Source organism: Crotalus tigris, unplaced genomic scaffold (genome assembly GCF_016545835.1).
Source record: "Crotalus tigris isolate CLP2741 ecotype Arizona unplaced genomic scaffold, ASM1654583v1 scf7180000017666.379230911805:20528666, whole genome shotgun sequence".
NCBI lineage: Eukaryota > Metazoa > Chordata > Lepidosauria > Squamata > Viperidae > Crotalus > Crotalus tigris.
This window is the reverse complement of record NW_024096552.1, coordinates 1,239,260-1,261,444: the sequence shown is the minus strand read 5'-3', so window position 1 is coordinate 1,261,444 and position 22,185 is coordinate 1,239,260. Positions and strand designations below refer to the sequence as shown.

Below are 22,185 nucleotides of genomic sequence, written 5' to 3'. Positions count from 1 at the left end.
TTCCTCGGCGATGCCTCTTCAATATGTCGATCTCTGCTTCCTCTGCCAAGACGTACCATTCCTCAAGTCGATGTGGGTCTCCTCGGGGCAGGCAAGCATCATATAGATCATAGTTTAGTCCGTCTTTGAAACGGCCAAGGAGGATGTCTTCTGGCCAATTCAGTTTGCTGGCAATGGCTCGGAATTCTTGTGTATACTCAGCCACTGGGCGTTTGCCCTGCCTCATCGTTGTTATTCTTTCACGGGCTTTGCGATCAGCCAGGGGGTCTTCAAATCGTCTTCTCAACGAGGACATGAAACGGTTGAAGTTACTGAGTTCTGGGGCATTGGAGTCATGCAGGTTCACCACCCAATCTGCAGCTGGTCCATCCAGGGCAGATTGCACGATCCGGATGCGGGCTTTGTCGCTGGGGATGTCCTGCCCATATTCCTCCATGTAGCTGAGGACTTGGGTTAGGAAAAACCCCAAGCGTGTTGGCTCCCCTTTGAATTTCACCTCCAACGGTGGACGTCTTGGAATGGATCGGTGCCTCCATTGTGGGTGGTAGTGTCTTCCGTCCAGATTTCCATCTGTGGTCCGGTAGGGGGTGGGAGCTCCTGGATCAGTAAATGTCCCTGGGGTTGCAGGTTCCACGTCCCCCTCGGTGTCTCTCCCTTTGTGGCTCCAGGAACTGGGGCGGGCGTAGGGCTCAGGAATCTCCTCTCCTAGGGAGCTGAGAGTTCTCTTCATCAGGTCAATAGCTCTCTCTAGGATCCAGTCTGAGTACGGCATACAGCTTCCTCCCTCTTCACTTGCGTGCAGGGATTTCTCCATCTCCTGCTTCCATTCTGGTTGCTTGGTCCCCGTCTCAGGGTCACTTTTCTTGATTCCTTTCCCCACTCGCTTTTCTTTCCAACGCCCATCGACCAGCGAGGCTTGTGGTCCTGTGTCTCCACCACTTCTTCTTCTGAGAAATCTGGCCTCTCGGATCCCAACATCTGGCAAGGTTCCAACTGGGTCAGCGGCTCTCTTTCCAGGGAGTTTTCTCCCTCTCTTGCTTCGTTGTCTGACATGGTAAATTTTTGCAAAATCCCCCGGCAAGGGTCTACCTTCCAGGTGGATTAATTTTGCAAGTCCTGTCTAATGTAAGGACCCACCCCACTTTGCATCTTAAGAAGACAGAACTCTTGGAATAGCTCTTCCAACAGGAATCCTTTATTAAGAGAAAATGGTTGCAGGCATGCTAGACAGGACTTGGGGTTCAAGCTCTCCCATTCAAGGTTTTAAGGGGTTCCCCAGTAGTCCCACCCAATCAACCCCCCTTCCAGTGATAGTTTCAAGTATCACAATTCCATCCCCTTTCTTCTTCCGTCTGGATGGAGACTTCAGATAACTACATGAAAGGCAATTACTCTTCTTTGATATGTTAAAGCTTAGAGGCCACAATAAACACACATTCAGTCCTTTGAAGTGTGCTGAAGGAAGTGAGGGCCATAAAGCCCCTTTGCTCTCCCCCTTTTCTCCCTCTTATGGCAGAATCCAGAGAAGGCAGAATTGGGAGTTTCTATGTTTGATAATTAAAGATGAAATATAATTGGATTCTGACAATACCAGGCTGGAAACCAGGAGACTATGATTTCTCATCCCAACTTAGACATGAACCCAGTTAGGTGATCTTGGGCCAGTCATGTTTTCTGAGCCTATGAAGAAAGCAATGGCAAGCTATTTTTGAAGTAAAAAAAACTGCAGAGACTAGTCTAGGCAGTAATCAGGAATCAAATGTGACATGAATGATACAAACACACAAATTTGGAATATATTCTATGAGTGTTTTATCATATGAGTGAAGATGGTGGCGATGGCAACAGCACTCCATCACAGCAGATAAAACAGGTGGAGAAGGAATAGAGTTAATGTTCAAGCAAATTAAAGAAGTAAATGAAGGAGAAGGAAAAGAAAAGAAAAGAAAAAAGAAGGGTGGCTGGAGAAACATTGCACACAGTGGATGAAAGCAGTGACATAGTATAGTTCTTCAGAAGAGGGGAAGGAGAAGATTAACTTAATTAAAATTTAAAGAAGTAAAGGAAGGAGAAGAAAAAGGAGGACAGGAGAAGGAAAAGAAAGATGTGGGAAAGATGGCAGTAAGTGCAAATAGTAGCATCAGTGTTGGGCACAACCAGTGGGCACAATTGGCAATAGTGATAGCAGGCTCAACCAGCAGTAGTGTTCGCAACAACAGCCAGCAGTAGCAGCAGCTGACTGGTAGCAACAGTGGCAGTGGATGCAATGAAGCCCTTAGAGTAGAGAAGAAAGAGGAGGAAAAGTTAAGTTAAAATAAAGTTTAAAAAGCAAAGGAAGAAGAAGGAATAGCAGTAGGATGTGCAGTGCTATGGCTGAGAATGGCAGCAACTGCATCAGTGCAGCAGAAAGTATCAAAATATAAACCCATAATGCAAAAGCTAAAATAAATAAGTGGAATAATTGAGAGAGGAAAAAAAGGGAGGAGGATGACAATGCAGGAAAAAGAACATTTTACTATTTTTTACACTCTTACATTAACTGCAATCTGATTTTTTTTCTTTGCATTTTTTCTTATTTTTCATCTATAGTACAGATTGTTTTATTCCAAGACTAGCCACAAGAGGGAGCAGAGGATTAAATTTTAAAGTATTATTTCAGCATTAATCTCAAAATAGAGCAAAAAATCAATTTCCAAAAAATGGAAGGAATCCAAATATTGTCAAAAAATAAAACCCTGCATAAACCCAATTTTATAAATAAATAAATGAATTTTAAATAATATTTCAATTTTTTTAAAAAAATAAGTTCTTTAATTTTTACAATTATTAAAATCTTTAAAAGAAAAATGGAATCCAGACTAAAAAATTAGATCAATTTATTTTCTTAAAATAAAATCCTTCATAAAGGATTAAATATTTTAACATATTTAAAATTTTATTTTTTTTAAAAAAAGTTCTAAATCTTTTAGATCAGGGGTCCCCAACCCCTAGTCCGTGGACCGGTACCGGGCCATGGCATGCCAGCAACTGGTCTTCACAAACAAGCAAAGCCCCATCCATGGGATGCAGGCAGCACACAAAACCACGCACCTTCCAGTCCATAGAAAAACCTCTCTTCATGGAAGCGGTCTCTGGTGCTCAAAAGGTTGGGGACCACTGCTTTAGATTTTTAAAATCTTTTTAAAAAGAAGAGATCTAAAGAGCACTAAATTATACAGAATTAGACAATGTTAGAGAATTTTAATTTCTCTGTTGGTGAAAATAAATCAGAATCTCTCACAGTTGACTGCATTTAGCTCATTCAAAATAACTTCTTTATATTTATATCAAAATATTTACAATACCATACATTCTTCTTTACAGCAACGTAGCTCAATTGAAGACTTCTTACAGAGAGATACAGAGACAAACCTGAGACTGAAAATTCAGCTTCTACAGTAACTCAGTACCTTTTTGTACAGACTCAGTAGCACTTTCTTCACATTGGCTGACTGAGTTACCACATGACTCTTCCTGCTCATCAATATTCCAACACTCCTCCCTTCATGACAGGAAGAGACATCATACCTATTGACTTAATACATTCTCCATAGTGAACACTACCCAATGGTTTAGTTATCATGTCTGCCAAATTATCCTCAGAAGAACAATGATGTAAGCTAATCAATTTTCCTTTTACAGCTTCCCTGAAATTATAATACTTAATGTCTACATGTTTACTTCTGTTCTTCTGTCACCAGTTGCCATTTTTATACAGGCAGCACTATCTTCAAATACCTTTACAGATTCTTTTACATTAATATTTAAATCTTGCAACAACTGTACATACCATGTTACTTCAGAACACAATTCAGATAAAGCAATAAACTCTGCTTCCGCTATTGAAATAGCAACAGTTGTTTGTTTTCTGGATTTCCATCCAATCAGAGTCCCTCCAAAGAATATTATAATCCCAGGATTTGATTTCCTTGTGTTTATGTCATTTGCATAGTCACTATCGACATAAGACTTTAATTTCAATTCCTCAGTAATCTGTATTTGAAGACCCAAATTTATAGTTCCCTTTAAATATCTGAGAACCCTTTTTACACCCATCCAATGTAACTTCATAGGTGCAGCAGTAAAACGACTCAAAATGCTTACTGCACAAGCTATGTCTAGTCTGGACCACTGTGACAGATATAACAAACTCCCTATTGCTGAGTGATATATCTCTTGATCACAGGTTTCACCTTTGTCCGCACTTACACTATTATAAAAATCCATACTCATGGGTGTGGGAGAGCAGTATTGCAATCTTTCATATTATATTTTTCCAATAACTGCTCAATTTTTCTCCTTTGACTGAGAATATAACCACTTTTTTCATTTTTCTGCAGCTCTACACCAAGATAATTTTTTATTTCTGCCAAATTCTTTAATTCAAATTTCTTTCCTAATTTATCAGCAAATTCCTTGACTTGTGATGCATTCTTTGCGATGAAGCAAAGATCATCCACAAATGATAACAGCAGACAATTTCCTCCTTGTAACTGTCCAGTATATATACAATTATCAGCTTTGCAATTTTTAAATCCAAGATCCTTTAAAGCAGTATCTAAACAGATATTCCAGTTTCTGGCTGACTGCTTCAGCCCATAAATAGCCTTGTTTAATTTATACACCATGTTAGGTTTTGCAATTTTATATCCTGGTGCTTGGATCATATAAATTTCTTCCTCTAACTCAGCATTGAGGAATGCAGTTGTGATATCAAAGTGCCAGATTTTATGCTAATCTTATGCTCTCACTTTTCACAGTTGGTGCAAATACTTCATCATAGAGCACATTCTTTAATTGTGAAAATTTGGCAATACCTTTTTCTTACATATCCACTTACAACCCACAGCTTTGGTTCCCTGTGGCAAAGTCACTGATTTAAATATTTAATGTTCTCCCATGGATTTCATCTCTTTATCCATGGCCTCCTTCCATCTTTCTTGTTTAGCTTTTGGTAATGCCAACACTTCTTTATAACTTCTTGGCTCATACCACACATTGCAAACCTTTACCTTGGTGGCAGAATACCTGTCAGGCAGAATTCCTTTGTTACATTGCTCTGACCTACGTGGTATTAACTGCTCCTGTGTCTCAAGTCTTTCTGGTTTCATGTCTTGTCCCTGAACATTGACATCTTCAATAATCATTTTTCCATCATTAGATGAGTTATTGTTATTAAATAGATCACCGTCATTAAGTGAGACATACCCAGAATTTGCATTAATTCTGTCCCAATTTTGTTCTGCAAAATTAGCAGATCTTGAAATTACAATTCTTTTACTTCCATGGCTAAAGTGATATCCTTTTGACCCTGGCTCATAGCCCACAAACCTGAGCTTTCTTGCCTTTTGCTGTCCCTTTCTTCTGATTGTTTTCGGAATATGTACCCATGCAGTACTTCCAAAAATTCTCAAATGTGCCAGTGATGACTTTCTCCCATATAGAATAGCATATGGAGTATTATTAATGGAGGACCTCCACAGCCTGTTAACTATATAATTGGCAGTCAATGTTGCTTCCCCGCAATATGACCTGTTCATACCAGAATCCTCTAATAATGAATCTTTCATTGTTTGCAAAACACCATTCCTTCTTTCAGCTACACCGTTCTCTGCTGCTGTGTAAAGATTTGTACGTCTGTGTCTTATCCCCAACTGCCCCAACCATTGTTGGAATTTAGTTGACATAAATTCAGTACCTCTGTCAATTTGCAACTGACACACTTATTGTCTGTACCTTCTCTCTACAAAACTTACCCACTGTTTGAATTGTTGTAGCACCTCTGTCTTTCCTCTAAGCAAGTAGCAAAATGAATACCTGCTATAATCATCAACAATTATCAGTGCATATTTTGCTCCTCCCAAACTGGCTTACATAGGTCCCACCAGATCTGCGTGGACCAGCTCTAGAGCTCTTTTTGTTTGTCTTGTGCTATATTTACTAACTGGGAATGCCTTTGACTTCGATGCTTTGCATACTGCACAGTCCAAATATGTTTTGCATCCCTTCAAATTTAGCCCTTCTGCAAACTCTTGCATTTGCTGCAAAACTTTAAAGCTTGCATGGCCAAGTCTTCTATGTAGAAGATGAACACATGAATCATGCTCTGCAACATTCTTAAATATATGAGAACATTGAACCTTTTGTCCCTGCAATACAGATAGATTATCTTTCTTTATGCCTTCTGCACAAATATTCCCATTCCTTTTGATGAGACACTTCCCATTTACAAAAATGACCTCAAAACCTTGTTTGTTTAAATTAGACACACTTAACAACTTATGTTCCATCTCAGGTACACAAAGCACATTGGTAAACTTTGATTCCAAATATGGAATTTTTACATCGCCTCTTCCGATGACTTTTGCTTTCTGGCCATTTGCCAAAGCCACAGCTTCTTGTGCTACTGGAACAAACCTGCAAAATAATTCTGAGTCATTAACAATTGTTTGACTTGCCCCACTATCTATTAGCCACTTGTCTCTGTTGTTGCTAAAGCAAACTTTTGCAATACCAAAATGTTCCTTTTGCAAATCAGTCTTTTTTGCTTGCACAAATGTCCTTCCCTGCAAATTGTTCCTCTGCAAACAGTTCCTTTTCAGATGTGTCTTTGCTCCATAAATGTAGCAATTCTTTTCTTGTTGAGCCCTCTGCTTGCAAAATGTTTATTCTCCAGATTCTTGCAGTCTAGACCCCCTCCTCAGGAATTTCACCTCCTCATGAAATTTCACCTGCTTCTAAAATGTTGTTTTTCTTCTTCATTAAGCAAATACCTTTAAAGCCTCAAAATTTACGTCTTGCTCTTCTTTACACTTAAATATGGTAGAAACTGTGTCCCAGGTTTTATCTAAACTGTTCAACACCAATAAAACCTTCTGGGACTCAGGGAATTTAATCCCACGTTGTTCTAAGTCCAAAAATATACTTTGCATTTTAATTAAATGCTGTTCCACAGATTCACCTGGTTGCAAACAGGCCCTGTAAAGTTTTCTTGACAATTGCACTATATTGCATGCAGAAACATTCATGTGCACAGCTCTCAACTTCAACCAACTCTCCTTTGCAGTCTTTAAATTTGCAACATTTAGAAATTGTTCATCATCTAAATTCAAGATGAGATAAGCCATTGCTTGATCATGACTTTTCTGATCAGCAGCTGCAAACACTTGTGGTGGATTTTCTACAATATACCACAGCTCTTTAGCTTTCAGCAAACATTCCATTTTAGTAGCCCATACAATGTAATTCTTCTGGCCCAAACGAGGCACAGAGATTTCCTCAAATTCCATTGCAGTCTTCTGCTAATTTTGCCTTGTTCTTATACTTTTTAAACACAGGCAATTTCTTCCAGCTTTAAATTACAATGCAGTCCTTAGTAAGCTCTGGGTCCATAACCTGTTAGAGAATTTTTAATTTCTCTATTGGTGAAAAAATAAATCAGAAGCTCTCACAGTTGACTGCATTCCAATCCCCCATGATGATAAGGACATCATTTTTTGGTGTTAATTCTATAAGGTGCTGTAGGGCTTCATAGAACCGGTCAATTTCATCCTCTTCAGCACCAGTGGTTGGGGCATAGATTTGGATTATTGTAATATTGAATGGTTTGCTTTGGATTCGAATTGAGATCATTCTGTCATTTTGGGGATTGTATCCCAGTATTGCTTTTCCTATTGTTTTATTGACTATGAAGGCTACTCCATTTCTTCTGAGGGATTCTTGCCCACAGTAGTATACTTGATGGTCATCTGAGTTAAATTCACCCATTCCTGTCCATTTTAGTTTGCTGATTCCTAAGATGTTGATGTTCAGTCTTGTCATCTCTTTTTTGACTACGTCTAGCTTGCCTTGATTCATGGATCTTACATTCCAGGTTCCTATGGAGAAAAAATCTTTACAGCATCGGACTTTCCTTTCACCACCAGATATATCCACAGCTGAGTGTCCTTTCGGCTTTGGCCCAGTCGCTTCATTCTTTCTGGCGCTACTAGTACTAGCCCTCTGCTCTTCCCCAGTAGCATATTGGACACCTTTCGACCTGAGGGGCTCATCTTCCAGCGTCATAGCTTTTTGCCTTTTAGTACTGTCCATGGGGTTTTCATGGCAAAGATACTGGAATGGTTTGCCATTTCCTTCTCCAGTGGATCACATTTTGTCAGAACTCTGTGCTATGACCTGTCCGTCTTGGGTGGCCCTGCACGGCATAGCTTATAGCTTCATTGAGTTACACAAGCCCCTTCGCCACAACAAGGCAGTAATCCATAAAGGGGAGGATTGCTTACCTGACCGCAATTCGAGGGACGGTCAGGTGAGGATTGCTTACCTGACCACAATTCGAGGGACCACATCAATACTGTGAGGCAAGGCTGCTGAGCAGTGGCAGAATACACCGAGGAATTTCGTGACCTGGCAGGCCAACAACAACTGGCCAGAGGATATCCTCTTTAGCTATTTTAAGGATGGATTGAACGATGTCATATATAACGCCTGCATCTTGAGGGGAGCCCCTGCATTTCTCCACTATTGGTACGTCCTAGCTGAGGAGGTAGAAATCAATCAGGTATGCAACAAGTATCACGTGGCAAGGTCATGGGAAAAAAATCACTTCCAGAAAAGAGGTGACCAAGACGCAAGCTCCGCAGACTCACTTCACTGCCTGCTTCATATGTGGCCAAGAAGGGCACAGGGCAGCTGGGTGCCTGACCAAGAAGATGAAACCCATCTCTACAGGAAAGGCCACTAAAACACTACCACAGGCTAGAGAAACTGCTGAAGGGAGTGGAGGTCGTTGAGTTCACCCTATCACCAAAATGGCCTGAGGGAACTCCAACCCCACCGACTGATGGCCAGGAGCTAACCAACACTGACTCTGATAATGATCCCCTGGTAAGTGGCCTGATCACACCTGTAACTATCACCATAGAACTGAGCTTTCAAGCTCCCATTAGACTCAGGCTGCACCAGGTGCCTAGTTAATCGAGTACTGGTCGAGAAACTGGGAATCTGGCTGAGATGACTAAAAGTCTTGATCGCTTTTTGCCAGCTAGATGGTTCAGGAGCAGGGGGCATCTGGGCAACCTTCATCACAGGGGCTATAGAAATGCGAATGGGGTCCATTTAGAGACTCTGAGCTTTATAGTGTCACCTGAGATGGAGCAGCCCCTGGTATAGGAGTGCTTGGCTAAAGAAATGGAACCCCTATGTGAATTGGAGGAGGGGACTGCTAAAAATCTGAACAGGTTGCCCTCCCCGGGAGAGAAAAAAAATCCAGAAGGCAACACTCCCGTGGCAGAAATTAGGGGTGGCCACACGGGAAGAACCTCCCAACCGTACCCAAGGATTATTGGGACTTGAGAGAGTATTGCTAACTGAGATAGGGGTTCAGTGAAAAGGGGCCAGATGAATTCCCTCCCCGCCCACCTATGGACTGTGTTATAGAAATCCTGCTGGGGGCTAAACTATCAAAACCAAAACTGTATTCTATGACTGCATGGAAGCTGGAAAAACTGTGGCTCTTTATGACAAGAATCTTGTCTGAGGCTTCATCCAGCCAGTGCGATCACAGGTAGTGGCCCCTCTTCTGTTTCAAGAAAAGAAAGATGGGTCCCTTTGTCTATGCATAGACTATAGAGGGCTTAACACAGTTTGTGTGGAGAATGTATATCCCTTACCCCAATGAAGGACATGTTAGCCCACTTGGCTAAGGGCAAGATATTCACTAAGCTGGACTAATGGGAGGTTTACTACTGTGTGAGGATCAGGGAAGGAGATGAATGGAAGACCAGTTTCAACTGTCTGCTGGGCTGATTCCAATTCAAAGTCCTCCTGTTTGGGCTACAGGATGCCCCTGCTGTGTTCATGCAATTAATCAATGAGGTTCTACACGAGCACTTATATAAGGGGGTACTTAGATGACATTTTGATTTACACTGAATTGAAATTGGAGCATGTGAAGTTGGTGAGGGCAGTCCTTCAGAAACTACAAGCTGTCAAGCTATATGCCAAACTCTCTAAATGCAAATTCTACCAAAGAAAAATAAATTACCTGGGCTACAGTATTTCATGTGAGGGACTTGAAATGGATCCTCATAAGGTCAAAGCAGTGTTGGAGTAGGCTCCATCTAGAACCAGGAAGCAACTGCAAATTTTCTTGGGCTTTGCTAACTTTTACCAGCAATTCATCCCATCATTCACCCAAATAGCCCTCCCCATTATGAACCTGTAAAAGAAAAAGGGAGAAACAAACCCAAGCCCAGTCAGCCTCTAAAATGGACAATGGAATGCCAAGTGGCATTTGAGAAGCTCACATGATTGTTTGCAGCTGAACCAGTTCTAAAGCACCCTGACCCAAGGGCTCCATTTGTCATTCAAGTAGTTGCTAGCGATGTAGCTGTGGGGCTATACTATTACAGAAAAATGAGATTGGCCAGCTACAACTGTGTGCTTACACCTGTAGAAAACTAACAGAGACTGAACAAAGATGGGCCGTGTGGGAAAAAGAGGCTTATGCAGTGCACTGGGTGATCTTCTCTTGGAGGTACTTCCTGGAAGGAAGCAAAATACCTTTCAAAGTATGAACTGATCACAAAAATCTAGAGGCATTAAAAACCCCACAGAAACTGTCTCCAAAACTAATAACTATTTCAACTTCACGTTGTGTCATCTCCCGGGGGGGGGGACATTCTAGTCAATGTGCTACTGCACATGCATCAATACAACTGCTCTAAAGCAGAAATAGTCAAACCAGTGCTCCCACCCCACCAGTTAGCTGGCCAGGTGACACCTGAGTGCAGGTAAAGGAGAGATGTCCCATAGATAACAAAATGACCACACTAAAGCCCTTAAGGCCACACTAAAGGATGACACATGGTTTCAAAATTACGTGAACAACTGCTAAATCCAGGATGGGCTGGCTTGCATTGGGGTTAGCTCTATGTACTGGAGAGTCAATGATTGATGGTTTTGGAGAAAAGCCATGATTTCAAAGTGTTGGGACACTTTGGTTTTGTAAAAGCTTTATACCTGATAAAAGGACAGGTGTAAAGTTTGGTGGCCATCCCTCAAAAAGGAAATTGAGAGCTATGTAGCAAGGTGCCCTGTTGTGCCTCAGCCAAACGAAAACAAGGGAAAACTCCAGGACTCCTTCAGATTGTAGCTGAGCTATCAGCACACCCATAGCATAGATGGAGTCAAATTATTTTTACATTATATTTACTGATTACACGGGGCATCTCAATACATCATTTCAGACAGAGGGATGCAAATCACTTCTACATTTTGGCAGGTCTTCCTTAAGGAGGGGGTCAATTTATTTTCGAAAGCACCAGAAGGCAAGACAAGAAATGACAGATAGAAACTAATCAAGGAGAGAAGCAGCCTGGAATGAAGAAGAAACTTCCTAACAATGAGGACAATTAACCAGTGGAACAGCTTGCCTTCAGACATTGTGGGTGCTTCATCACTCAAGGTTTTTAAGAAGAGACTGGATAGCCACCTGTCTGAAATGGTATAGGGTCTCCTGCTTGAGCAGGGAACTGGACTAGAAAACCTCCAAGGTCCCTTCCAGCTCTATTCTGATTCTGATTCTGAACCTACATGGGACTGATCAGGGGCTTAGTTCCAATCACCACCCCCAAATGAATGGGGACTATGAACAGATGAACTCAGAATTGGAACAGTACCTCAGATGCTTTATTAATTATCAGAAGGATGATTGGACTGACTTGCTGCCTTTTGCAGAAGTAGCATACAACAATTCTGTATATAGTAGCACAGGATTTACTCCTTTCAGGGTGGCTATAGGTCAGTAGCCTATACCTGGACTACCTCTAAGTCTATACCTGGACTACCTCTAAATCAGTGGTTCTTAACTTTTTTGAACGAATCACCCCCTTGAGCCAATGAGGCAGCCACTGGAGGCACCCAGCTCTGCTGCCTGCCAGGCCTGTGGGGACACCTTGGCTCACGGTCACCTTGGCAGGCCATCCCACGTGCTGCTGGCGTCCCTGGGCTCAAGTCAGGGCCATGATGCATCGGCGGAATGCTCCACCTGTCGGCTGCATCGCCAAGCCTCCCCTCACACCGCCAGCATCCCCAGGCTCAAGTAAGAGCCACGGGGCATCTGCAGAATGCCCCACCCATCGGCCGCATGACCAAGCCTCCCCTCGCACCTCCGGTGTCCCCGGGCTTAAGTCACAGGGCATCTGCAGAATGCCCCCCATCAGCTACATTGCCAAACCTTCTCCCACACCGCTGGCATCCTCGATCAGAACTGGGACAACGACCGCCTCCTGCCAGGACCATACTGGAGCCTCCTGTGCTGCCGGTAGGTCCGTCATGCTGGAGGATCTGGGGCCGCTCTGTACCGTGTGGTGCTCCCAGCGATCCGCGACCCACCAGCAATGCCCCTGCTGGCCACTGCCCCAGCTCGGACTGCCACCTGGGGGCAGCAGGAGGGAGAAGGGGAGGAGGAGGAGGGCAAGGAAGCCAGTGCCAGGCCCCAGGAGGAGGTGCTCCCATGGGTCTGGCCGGGGCTCTTCTGCTGCTGGTTGGAAAATGCCTCCCTCCTCCTTTTCTCTCCTCCCCCCCATCTTCTGCTCACCTCGCATTCAAAGTAGCCGACAAAGTAGCCGGGATTCCAGCTCGCCTTCCCGGCCAGCTGGGCCAACAGTCCCGTGTCTGGGGATCACAGGGGCTGCTCTCCCTTGGGGCTATGGCTTGTGGGAAGGCTGGTCCGCTCCGCTCAGCTAAGGCTCTGGCGGGCTGCTCCCAGCAGGGATCCCAGGGCTTCCCCACAGGGTTCCCCAGCCATGTGCACCTCAGATGGGGCCAGCCAGGGAAAGGGACTTCCTGGCCGCACTTCTCCAATGGGGGAGAATCAGGAGCCCTGCGAGGGGGCAAATCAGAGAGAGAGAGAGAAGCACAAGTCTTTCTCTGCAAATAGCGGAGGAGGCTCAGAGCTGCAGGGGAAGTGTCCCCAAAACTTCTTGCTCCATTGCCCCCATATTGCCCCCTTTTCATTTCTTCGCCCCCACATTGCCCCTTTTCGTTCCATCGCCCCCCTGAAAAACTAAATCGCCCCCTGGGGGGCAATACCACCCAGGTTAAGAACCACTGCTCTAAATGACCCTCCACTACTATCGTTAAAAAAAAATGGGTCTCCCAATTAGGAAATACATGGCAGATTGTGAGAAAAGCCATTGCAGATAGCTGGGAGGCTTACAAAACTCAGGCCAACAAATGCATGGAAACCAAACTGTTCAACATTGGTGATCATGTCTACCTCTCTACCCATTATCTTCAGTCTCTACAACCTTTGAAGAAATTAGAACCCAAGTTTGTGGGACCCCTTTTCATCAAACATATTATAAACCCTGTGACAGTAGAGTTGGAATTATCAAAATCCCTTTGTTGGGTATATCCCATGTTCCAATGTATTCTATTAAAACCTGAAGTTATTCCCCCCCCCTAGGCCAAGCCTTTCACCACCTCCTGAGCTACTAATGGTTGAGGGGAGCAACATTTTGAAGTTTGAGATATCTTAGATTCCTGCAGGGCAACTCCGATATCTAGTAGTTCTCCAAAGCTCAGAATGAATGTGTGAATCACTGCCATGTTAGAGCCCCTAAGCTTGTGATAAAACTAAATAATATTTCCCTTAATTTCATGATTTTCTTTCTCTCCCTGTTTATTATGTTTCTTTCTGCAGGATTGATGTAATTTTTTTGGTGGGCAGCATATCAAGTCCACCATGCTGGTGTTCTGCCATTTGGTTGGAGAAGGGAGGAAGATTGCTGGCATTCTTTGTAGGCTTTTGCTTTTGCTGTAGCCATTTGGGAATTAGGGAGATGAAACAGACTCCTTCCCAGCCTGGTTCCAACCTGTTATCTACCCAGCTCTTCAGTGTTCTCAGAACAACCCTGCAGAATCACATTGGCTGCCAGTGGACTGTTTAGGGGGCTTGGGTTTGGAGAAGTGAAAGGATTTATAAGGACCCACTTCAAAACCCCTTCCCAAGAAAGCAGAACTCTTGCAACGGAGTCATCCCAAAAGGAACTTTTATTAGGAGAAGTTGACAGCAGGCATAGAAGGCAGGATCTGAGGGTTTCCCACTCAAATCAATAGGTTAAAGGAACAAAAAGCAAACCCCATCCCAATAGTTCATCCGGTCAATTCAAACGAGTCAATCCTCAGGTGTTAGGTCCGTGGTGGGAACGGGGCTGATAAGACTCTGTTCCCAAGGCTGTGAAAACATTGTTGGGTCTTCGCACCTCTCCTTCTGCAGCAAGAGATAAGCCAGATGGCCAGAGGAGCATTCCTTTCTCACCCCAGGCTGGTATCAAGGGGAGATAGTTCAAAGAGCAAGCTGATAGAGGAAGCAGAAAGGATACATTGTAGTGGCAAAGTGAAAAAAAGAATAAACATGTGAAAACCCCAAAGCTTCCCCCTCCCCTCAGGAATATGACAGAACCCACAGAAAGAATAGAAACAAACCCCCAGCAAAGAGACGGGTTCTAACATGCCTCCCCCCCTTAAAAATGAGAGATCCACCTGTAGAGATACAAGAGAGGAGACAAACACAGAAATTAGTCTGGTTTATCTGGGTACCTCGCATGGAACTTACTAAGTTAGGGGCCTAATATGGTGCTTATGACCCATTCATTCTGAGAGGAAGGCAAGTGTTTCCAGGTGACCAAATATTGTGTGGATCCATGATATTTCCTAGAGTTTTGAATGTCTTTAATCTCAAAATGCTGCTCTCCTTCCACTATGATTGGGGGAGGAGGAGGGGTTGCAGCTGGTCTTAAGGGCGAATTTAGTTTCCATTTTAAGAGCTACAGTGAAATACTGGATGGACTGTCTAAGTGTCTTTGGGAGCTCTAATTCTACCGTAACCTGATTGATTATCCTTTTAATGGGGAAAGGTCCTACAAATTTTGGTCCTAGTTTCTTAGATCGTTGCAAGGACTTTAAATATTTAGTGGACAGGTAAACTTTTTTCCCCACTTGAAATGGTTTGGGCTCAGTCCTTTTCTTACCTACCTGGAACTTATAAGCTTCCCTAGCCTCATCTAATGCTTTTCTCACAACTGGCCAAGTGTTTTGAAGCTGTGCAATCCATTCCTTCAGGAGAGGATGGCCGGCTCAGTAGAGGGCAGTTCAGGCATCGGGTTGAAACTTTGTCCTGTCACCAACTGGAACAGAGTGTAGCCAATGCTGGAATGGACAGCATTGTTGTAGCGACTTCTGCAAACGGGAGTAGCTCAGTCCAATTGTTTTGTTGGTAATTAATAAAGCATCTTAAGTACTGTTCCAGTACTGAGTTCAAACATTCAGTCCCACTATTCATTAGTGGATGATGACTAGATGACAGCTCCTGAGTGGTCCCCAAAAGGTCTAGGAATGCTTTCCAAAACTCTGAATGAACTGCACCCCCTATCAAATATAATTCACTGTGGGGCTCCATGCAGTCGGTAAATATGTTGCATGAACAGTTTTGCCAGTGTTTTGGCCATGGGAATTTTTTGGCATGGAATGAAATGCACCTGTTTAGAGAATAAATCAGTTACAACCCAAATCACCATGTTTTCCCCACTCTCCGGTAATTCCACAATAAAGTCCATGGAAATCTCCTTTCAGGGTGCTGACAGGGTCCTGAGGTTTTCCCTTGTCTATGTTTAGCTGCTGCATATATTGGGCAACTAGCTACATAGCTTTTAATGTCTTTTTTTACCGATGGCCACCAAAATTGCCATTTTATTAAGTGGAGAGTTTTCATGAAACCAAAGTGACCGGCTGATTTGGAATCATGGCAAAGCTGCATGAAGGTTAATCGCTGGCTTTTTGGGATGTAAAGTTTTCCTCCCACCCATGGCAATCTGTCATTCATTGTGCATAGGTTCTTATGGCTTAGAAACCATTCATCTTTTTCTAATGCATTTCTGAATTCCAGCCTGGCTTGGCTTACTAAAGTCTTTGGGCTTTTGCTTGTTCCCAGGTGGGAACTGGTGCTGGCTGTTTTGATGGCATGAGTGGGTCTGTTATCTCTGTCTTGGGATTATTGAATTGCGGCAGTCTTGATAAGGCATCTGCTAATAAATTCTTTCTGCCTGGTAAATGTTTTATGGTGAAATTAAACCAATGTAAATGTTGGGATCATCTAGCCTACTTAGGAGACAGTTTCCTGGGTGTCTTAAGGGCTTCTAAATTTTTGTGATCAATCCACACCTGGAAAGGGATTTTGTTCACTTCTAGGAAATGTTGCTAGGTTAGTATAGCCCATCGAACAGCATAAGCTTCTTTTTCCCAAACCACCCACCTTTGTTCTGTCTCTGTAAGCTTCCTTGAGGTGTACGCACAAGGTTGTAACTTCCCTTCATTATTTTCTTGGAGTAGCACTGCCCCCACCACTACGTCACTGGCATTTGCTTGAATCAAAAAAGGTTTCTCTGAATCCAGGTGTTTTAGGACTGGTTCTGCTGAGAATAATCTTTTTAATTTCTCAAAGGTGGTTTGGCATTCTACAGTCCATTTTAATGGATGGCTGGGCTTCGGTTTCCCCTCCCCTTTTGTCTTTAGCAGATTTGTGATGGGTAGTGTGATCTGTGCGAAAGAGAGGATGAATTGACGATAAAAGTTTGCAAACCCTAGGAAGTTTTGCAATTGCCTTTAGGTGCAGGGCGAAGCCCATTCTAGTGCAGCCCGAACTTTTTCGTGGTCCATCTCTATGCCATTCAATGATATGCAATACCCAAGATAATCGATTCTGTCCTTATGGAACTTGCACTTGGATAATTTGGCATACAGGTGGACCGCCCGCAACTTGGTCAGTACTGCTCTGACCAATTTCACATGTTCCTCCTTTATTTCTGTGATTATAAGGAAATTGTCCAAATAGACAGGCACCCCTTTATAGAGATGCTCCTGGAGCACTTCATTTATCAATTGCATTAATACTGCTGGTGCTCCCTGGAGTCCAAATGTCAGGACTTTAAATTAGAAGCAACCTAAGGGGCAATTGAATGCTGTTTTCCATTCATCCCCCTCTTTAATTCTAACTTGGTAATATGTTTGTCTCAAGTCAAATTTTGACAAAATCTTTCCTTTTACCAAATGTGCCAACATGTCCATCAGAGGGAGGGGGTAGAGATTACTCTCACACACTGCCTTGAGAGATCTATAATCCACACAGAGATGAAAAGATCCATCTTTGTTTTCAAGGAAAAGCACAGGGGCCACAGTTTTTCGTTTCGGTGGTTGGATAAAGGCCTTTGCTAGATTCTTTTCTATAAATATCTGTAATTCCTCTAACTCCTTCAGGGTCATGGAGTATAATTTTTGTTTAGGTAACTTTGCCCGGCAAAATTTCATTAGCACAGTCCGTGAGCTGGTGTGTGTGTGTGTGGGGGGGGGTAATTTGTCAGACTTCTCTTTGTTGAACACTTTCAGCAGGTCCCAATACTCCTCTGGTATGCCTTCCAGCTCCCCATAGCTCACTGCTACTATGCTTTCCAGAATTTTAACCCTCCTTTTTTTCTGAGCTGTTCCCTTAGGTTTGACATTACCTTTCAGGAACCTCAGTTCTCCAGTCTTCCAGTCCACTTTCAGGTTCCATTTTGTTAGTCATGCCATATCTAATATGAGTGGACATTCCATCCCAGGGGTTACCATGAATGTTAAAGTCTCTACATGTCACCCTATGGTAAGCTGGATGGGTAACATGCAAGAGTGGCTGGGTTTCCTCTTGCAATGGACCCATCTAATTGACCGAACAAAATCGGCTTCTTCAGCCTCCTCACTGGGATTCCTAGATTTCCCACCAGAGTTGGGCTCATGAGACAGCAAGTGCAGCCGGAGTCTATTAAAGCCTTTAAAGTAACAGTTCTACAATTCTGGTGAGGGGTGCGATGGATCCACTTATCAGGGGTTTGCCCTCTGATCTGTCATCCAAGAATTCCAAGGGCTCTCCAGTCCAGGCTGGAGTTTCTCCCACATACTTGAATGGGGTTAGGACCTCAATAACCTCCTCACATTTCATGACTGTTTCTTTTGCCTTCGATGGGGATTTCCCAGGTTTCCCCCCTATGGCACAGTCAGGTTTCCACACGAGAGTTTTCATGCGGCATTCAGTGGCGTGGTTTCAATCCTTTTCATCCTTAAAACAGCCAGTTGATCTCAGAGTGCTAGGAGTTGGTTTCGCCGGCTCCTGGGGTGCTTCTGCCAGAGATCTTCCCCAGGACCTTTCCATGCGTCGTCTTCATGGCCCAGTCGATTTTAGCCTCCTCAGCTAAGATATACCAATCGTGAAGCCAGTCAAGGTCTCCCCTGGGATGCAGATATAATATAGGTCATCATTAAGCCCATCTTTTAAATGGCCCACCAAGTCTTCCTCTGGCCAATTAAGTTGGCTAGCTGGGGCTTGGAATTCCTCCGTATATTCAGCCATGGGGCGTCAACCCTGCTGGACAATCTTGATGCGTTCTCTGGAATTTTGATCAGCCAAAGGATCCTCAAAGTGTCTCCTGAGAGCTGCCATAAAGTGATTAAAATTCTGGAACTCCGGGGCATCTGCATCATGGAGGTTTACCATCCACTCGGCTGCTGCCCCTTCTAGTGCCATGGTTATGATTCTCATGCGCCCATGGTCACTGGGGATGTCTCGACCATACTCCTCCATGTAGCTCGGGACCTGGACTAAGAAGAACCCCAATTTTTGTGGTTCTCCACTGTACTTTACACCCAGCTGTGGAAACTTTTGATTGGGTCAGTGACCTCTCCTCCTGGGTTGGTGACTGTCCACATCAGCCAGTGCAGCTCGGGCAGCAGTGGTTGCTGCTATGGTGGTGGTGGCCGTTTCTGAAGTGCTGGTGAATGGGCCAGGGTTTACCATCTTGGTTTCTGCACTGCTCACTCCCTCAGCCAGACTTAGGTTTGCAGTGCCACAACACGGGTCAGCCCTTTCCTCATTGAAGGAGTAGAAGGCAACTCTCAGCATGACAATGGCTTGCTCTAGGAACCAGATTGAGTTGGCTGGTCTTTTGTCCTCGTCCTTGCTCAGATGGAGCAACCTCTCCATCTCCAATTTCCAGCCAGGTTGGTGACTACCCCATTTGAGGGTCACCTTCCTTGCCTTTCACTTGCAATCCTCCTCCTTCCCAATGCCCAATGCCCATTGACCACCTTGGCTTGGCTTGGCTCTTGGTATGACCATGACTTTGTCTGAGGAGCTGGAGGAATGTGAGCTGCATCTACTTGGGCCAAACTGGAGGGGAATACCCCCCCCCCGTGGCAGCCTATTCCTTCTCTGTGCCTAATTCCGACATCGTTTGCATGGTTCCTGTGGTAAGGGTCTTCTTTCCAGGCTGACAGAGTTCTGCAGATCCTGTCTAATGTAAGGACCCACTTCAAAACCCCTTCCTAAGAAAGCAGAACTCTTGGAACAGAATCATCCCAAAAGGAACTTTTATTAAGAGAAGTTGACAGCAGGCATAAAAGGCAGGATCTGAGGGTTTCCCACTTAAATCAGTAGGTTAAAGGAGCAAAAAGCAAACCCCACCGGTCAGTTCAAACGAGCCAATCCTCAGGTGTTAGGTCCGTGGTGGGAATGGGGCTGATAAGACTCTGTTCCCAAGGCTGTGAAAACATTATTGGGTCTTTGCACCTCTCCTTCCACAGCAAGAGGTAAGACAGATTCTGGAGGCACATTCCTTTCTCACCCCAGGCTGGTATCAAGGGAAGATAGTTCAAAGAGCAAGCAATAGAAAAAGCAGAAAGGATACATTGTAACGACAAAGTGCAAGAACGAATAAACATGTGAAAACCCCAAAGCTTCCCTCCTCCCCCCAGGAGTATGACAGAACCCACAGAAAGGAAAGAATAGAAACAATTCCCCCCCCCCCAGCAAAGAGACGGGTTGACAGGATTGCTTTGTGCTTCATCCGGGACCTTCAGATTCTGCCTGCCTTTTCTGCATCCACTTTCTTTCAGTAAAAGTTCTTTGATTAACCTCAGTGAAGTCAAGAGTTTTACTTTCCTGAGGGACCAGCTGTGGCAGGTCTTTATACTAACATTCAATAAAATGGATTGGATTGGATTGGATTGGATTGGATGATTAGATTAGATTAGATTCCGTGTTTGCCAAAAAATAAGACCTGGTTGTATATATATATTTTTGCACCAAAAATGCATTAGGGCTTATTTTCAGGGAATGTCTTCTTTTTGGGAGGGTGGAGCTGCTCCACACATCCTGCACCTGCTTCAGGGCCTTGCACCCAGCCCACTCGGTGACCTCCCCCCACTAGTTCAATGACCCAGTTGCTCACCCGTCTCTTCTCTTTCACTCCCCTCCCAATCTGAAATGCAATGCTACAAAGGATGGGCCTTACCTGGTTCCCCTCTGCCATTTTGGAGATGGGGGATTGAGGGCAAAAGGCTCTGCCACCGCTGTTCAACAGCTACATCTGCCGCTGGAAGGTCTTTCTTTGGTCCCTACCACCCCCACTTCATTCCACACATCACCTGCCTGGTGATAGCTGCCTCCTCCAACTCTCCCGTGGTTTGCACTGTAACTGGGAGGCACAAGCCTCCCCTGCCGCCTCCCTGTGTCAGCTCTGGTATCCCTCCACCAGCACTCTGTCACCACCACCTCAGTTTCTTGCACACTTTCTTGCCGTCCTGCATCAGTCCACATCTCCCTTCTCCATTGTAGAAATGGCAGCCCCATTTTCTGCCGCTTTTCTCATGCAGAAGGGAGGAAAGGAAGGACGCTTCATATGGAAGGATGTTAAGCTTCAGGAAATCTATGCCAGCTGGAGCCAGGCTCCCCTTTCCTAATGGTTCTGCAAAGCCCTTGCGCAGATCCACTTCCTGCATGGGCGCTGGCAGGATGGCAAGAAAGTGCGGTGGCAGCACTGGAGGGCTACTAGGGCTGACAGAGGGAGGTGGCAGGAGAGGCTTGTGCTCCCCAGTCACAGCACAATCCATAGGAGAGTTGGAGGAGGAGGAGGCTGCTGCTGGGCAGGTGATCTGCAGGGGGAAAGGGGGGATGGCAGCACCGAAGAAAGCCCCTCTAGTGGCAGACTTGGAATATTGTCTCCAGTTCTGATTACCACAATACAAAAAAGTTGCTGAGACTCTAAAATGAGTAGAGAGAGTAGCAACAAAGATGATAAGGGTTTAGAGCAGTGGTTCTCAACCTTTTTAATGCCGCGACCCCCAACCAGTCGTAAGTCGAGGACTCCTCAACCAGTCGTAAGTCGAGGACTATTCAACTGGTGCAGCACCGTTTGCAGAATGGGACTTTTGGCGGGCTCAGCAGGACAGAGACAGCCTGGAAAATTCCTATTGGCTTTTGAAAGCCAATAGAATTAGACTCTATTCAAGAGAGACTCTATTCAAAAGCCAATAGAATAAAAGGGAGTAAGGAGTAAGCTAAGGAAAAGGGGGGGGAAAATGGCGGACTGCGTTGTTTGGCGACCCCCATGAAATGGTCGTTCGACCTCAAATGGGGTCCTGACCCACAGGTTGAGAACCACTGGTTTAGAGGATAAACCATATAATGAATGGTTGTAGGAAGGAGGTATGTCTGGTCTAATGAAGAGAAGGACTGGTGACTTGATAGCAGTCTTCTAATATTTGAGAAGCTGTCACAGAGAAGAAGGAGTTGATCTGTTCTCCAAAGCACCTGAGGGTAGGACAAGAAATAACAGGTGGAAGATCATTAACAAGAAATCCAACCTAGAACTAAGGAGAAATTTCCTGACAATGAGAACAATTAATCAGGTTAGATTAGAAGACTTCCAAAGTCCTTTCCAACCCGTTATCCTATTTTCTATGTATTTATATATGTAATATATATTATATATGGAAAGGATTCTGTAGAAGATAATGAAGAATGCCTGTTTTATTTTCTGCCTAGAGAGATGCCTGGAAGATCATGAACTGCTTACTCAAGTTGAATCTACCATGGGAAATGAAAGTAAATTTTTATTCAGGAAGAACTATGCAAAATATGAATTCTTTAAGAATCCTTTGGTAAGCATTCTATAATTTTCCTTTATGTAATCACAATTTGTCAACCTGAAAAGATTTGCTTTTTTTGTAAACTGTACAGTATCAACTCTTATAAATATCATGGCACCAATATGA

At 44.1% G+C, this 22,185-nt stretch overlaps 1 protein-coding gene across 6 annotated transcripts in view; it reads left to right on the top strand.

The window, feature by feature from the left end:
• GRB10 (growth factor receptor bound protein 10) overlaps nucleotides 1–22,185 on the top strand; it is a 359,795-nt gene that overhangs the window by 246,360 nt on the left and 91,250 nt on the right. For all 6 annotated transcript variants that reach the window (XM_039336399.1, XM_039336398.1, XM_039336397.1 and 3 more), the window contains one exon: nucleotides 21,956–22,071. In XM_039336399.1, coding sequence (XP_039192333.1) covers nucleotides 21,956–22,071 — 116 coding nt within the window. The remainder of the gene's footprint in view (nucleotides 1–21,955; nucleotides 22,072–22,185) is intronic.